This window comes from Artemia franciscana, unplaced genomic scaffold, assembly GCF_032884065.1.
Source record: "Artemia franciscana unplaced genomic scaffold, ASM3288406v1 Scaffold_6148, whole genome shotgun sequence".
Taxonomy (NCBI): Eukaryota; Metazoa; Arthropoda; class Branchiopoda; order Anostraca; family Artemiidae; genus Artemia; species Artemia franciscana.
In genome coordinates this window covers 15,673-18,572 of record NW_027066429.1, presented here as the reverse complement: position 1 = coordinate 18,572, position 2,900 = coordinate 15,673, and the positions used below count along the sequence as shown (strand labels likewise).

The 2,900-nt window shown below is 43.6% G+C and overlaps 1 protein-coding gene across 1 annotated transcript; it reads right to left on the bottom strand.

Moving 5' to 3' along the window:
- Positions 1–205: 205 nt before the first annotated feature.
- LOC136043457 (piggyBac transposable element-derived protein 3-like) lies at positions 206–1,621 on the bottom strand. The gene has a single exon (XM_065728377.1). The coding sequence runs from the start codon at positions 1,619–1,621 to the stop codon at positions 206–208; it is 1,416 nt and encodes a 471-aa protein (XP_065584449.1).
- Positions 1,622–2,900: the final 1,279 nt, after the last annotated feature.

Below are 2,900 nucleotides of genomic sequence, written 5' to 3'. Positions count from 1 at the left end.
AAAAATTAAAACTTTTGAAATAGGAAAAGAGCCTTTAACCCTTTCAGACCTGAACCAAGAAGGAGTTGTGTAAAAATTCTGAAAATAGCAGAGAGTGATCCTGGAGGTTCAACTAGAACAGGTTTATTTTTTTTTTAATTTTTATTTCATTCCATATCCAAAATGTGAATGGTTACCATATGGTCACGTCAGGTATATACAGATACTATTTTAGGTGAAAATTTGTGAAACAGTTGCGATCTGAGTTCAAACACAGTCGAACTTTGCACTTCGAACACATGATTTGACTGGTTCCACCCCTAACGCACTTCTCATAGCGACACCTTCCCTTTTCAGTCGTATCCGGAAAATGCGAGGTCTGGTCAAACCTCACTGATTCCGAAGGCATCCCGTCTCGTGAGGTAGTCGTATTGCGCTTGGTCACTGATAAGGATGGTCTTCCAACTCGAGGACTTTGAGATACGCCAGTAAGAACCAACCCACGAGCAATGTCCATTTTGAAGTACAGCAGAGACATGTGCCGAACATTGATCTGCTTACACTGTCGGCGGTGTATCAGCCAGGCGTTGTTCACAGCCATGTCAAAGAAGTAGTACACAATCCTCATATACCATTTCTTAGAGCGAATGTCAGTCCTGTAAAGCTCCAGGAATATGTCAGCAAGATCTACGCCCCCCATTGATTTGTTGTAGTCACGGACGATTCGGGGGCGATCAACTTCGACGTATTTCCGTGTTGTGCCATCCCATCTCTGACACTTATCAATTGGGGTGACTGCACAGTATGGAGAAGCCAAATGGACTGGTTTGTTGTCATACCATTTTACTACCGATACTTCTGAATGTCTTTCAAAACGCAAGTCCACTGACCCTCGTCCTTTCTTCTTCATGTTGGCGTCGGTATCTAGAACAGCGCCCCACATTCTGTTGCTGCGTATCGTACCACATGACTCGATGCCATATTCAACCCGGAGCTTGTGAATGAGATCGATGCCAGTATAGAAGTTATCAAAGAACAACTTGAAGTTCATGAACCTTGGCAGGTTTTCTACAAGCCGAAGGACAACGTCAGTACCTTGGCCAAGTTCAGAAATTTCAACAGCTCCTTTTCCTGTATATATCTCTATGTCATACACTATTCCGCTGATGCCGGCTCTCGTGAAAACCTTTACACCCCACGAGTGGGGCTTGTCCTTCAAGTACTGTCGAAATCCAATTGTTCCTTTGAATGGGATCATCTGTTCGTCAATACTTTGGATCTCTTCAGGGTCTATTTTTTTCAGATTCTCCCTGAATGCGTCGTATAGTCTTCTGATCTTGAACAGTTTATCATGACCAACCTCCCCTTTCGGTATCATTAAGGTGTCATCGCAAATGTGGAAAAAAGACCTCAAGCTGATGAACCTATCTCTGCTCATGGTATCAGCCACCGGGGAATATCGTATTCCATTCTCCCAGTACATTCTAATAGCCAGAAGTTTGAGAATGCTCATAAGCATTTGAACTCCAAGAAATCTGCGCAGCTCTTCAAGGGAAAGTTTTAGAGCAAGATTCTTCTTTCTCATGGCATTCAGATTCGTTTGGTCCACAATGTTTGAAAGAATGTCTTCTGTGATAAACATTCGGAAGAGATCAAGGGGCGTTTGTACCTCGTCATAGTGTGGCATAGAACCCTTCCATGTAATATTTCAAGGTTCGGGCTCCGTTTTTATCCACTTGTATTGCTTTGCCTCCTTCGCTACCTTCTTTTTCGCTACTGGTTTTGCCGTGACCTGAGGAGCATCAGTTGGAGTCACTAGACCGGCCACTGCTTGGGAAGGAGCATTTTTTTGAGCTCTTGTAAGGACAAAGGGTTCAGCAGGTGCAGTAACTGTTGCTGACTGTATTGCAGAAGAAGCTGACACTGGTGCTGATGATGTGCTTGAAGAACTGTTTGACGCTGTTGTATCATTCAAGCCCGGGAGAGGCAAATCGAATTGATCCGTGTCATCGCCATTGTCTAACTCGAACCTGCCAAGCATTGCTAAAGGGATGTCGTCTGTGTGGTCGATATCCTCTTCATCTCTTCCGTCTTCATTGCCATAACAGTTGAGAGAACGTAAAGGCTGAAATTCTTGATCTGGATTGTCTGGTGCCCAGTTTGGGTCGTCGTCGTCGGAAGAGATAATCACAATCAGGTATGAATAAAAGCCTTGCTGCTTCTTCTGCAGTCATTTTCTTGGTAACTCTTCTACTTCTTTCCTTGATCAGTCTCTCTTCCAAGGGCTTGGGACCATGACCTCTCATGGAGTCAGAGCTCGTGCTTGGATCAGCTGAAAAGAAATTCAAGGTAAGTGCATCACTTAATAATAACAATAATAATAGTATATTGCAATAAAATAGGCCATTGGCCTCAACACTTGCCTGAGGCATCCCACAAAATAGCTTTTTTACCCTTGTTTCAGTAAAAAGGAGGAACAGAAAGAAAATGTGCCTATTCCCGATCATAAAAAGGACTTGCTGCCTCGTTTGCTGTACAAATCTGACTAGGTATGGTTTGGCACTGAATGCCTGACGTGACCATTTGGTAACCGATCGCTAGCAACCTTGTTTGCGGCTAAACTACAGCTCAGAATTAGACTAGTGATATCTCATTCGAAAGAACGCATTCTTAGCTACAAAATAAGATCATAATCAGGCTCTGAACTTACCAGAAACGTCCAGGTCATCGAGGTCGAAATCTGCACCTTTCCTCTTTTTCGACATTTTATGTTTTGTCTAAACTTGGACGCTCGCTCGACCGCTCGGGGAAAGCCTTGAGGGACAATAAATTCAAACGTGACAGAGTCAAGCAAGCGCTATCTAGTGGAAAAGAAATCACGGTTGTGACTTTGTCGAGTCGAGAGAAAAAAAATAGGAGGC

Coding starts and splice junctions, on each gene's coding strand:
- LOC136043457 (XM_065728377.1), bottom strand. CDS start 1,621: ATGTTTATCACAGAAGACATTCTTTCAAACATTGTGGACCAAACGAAT.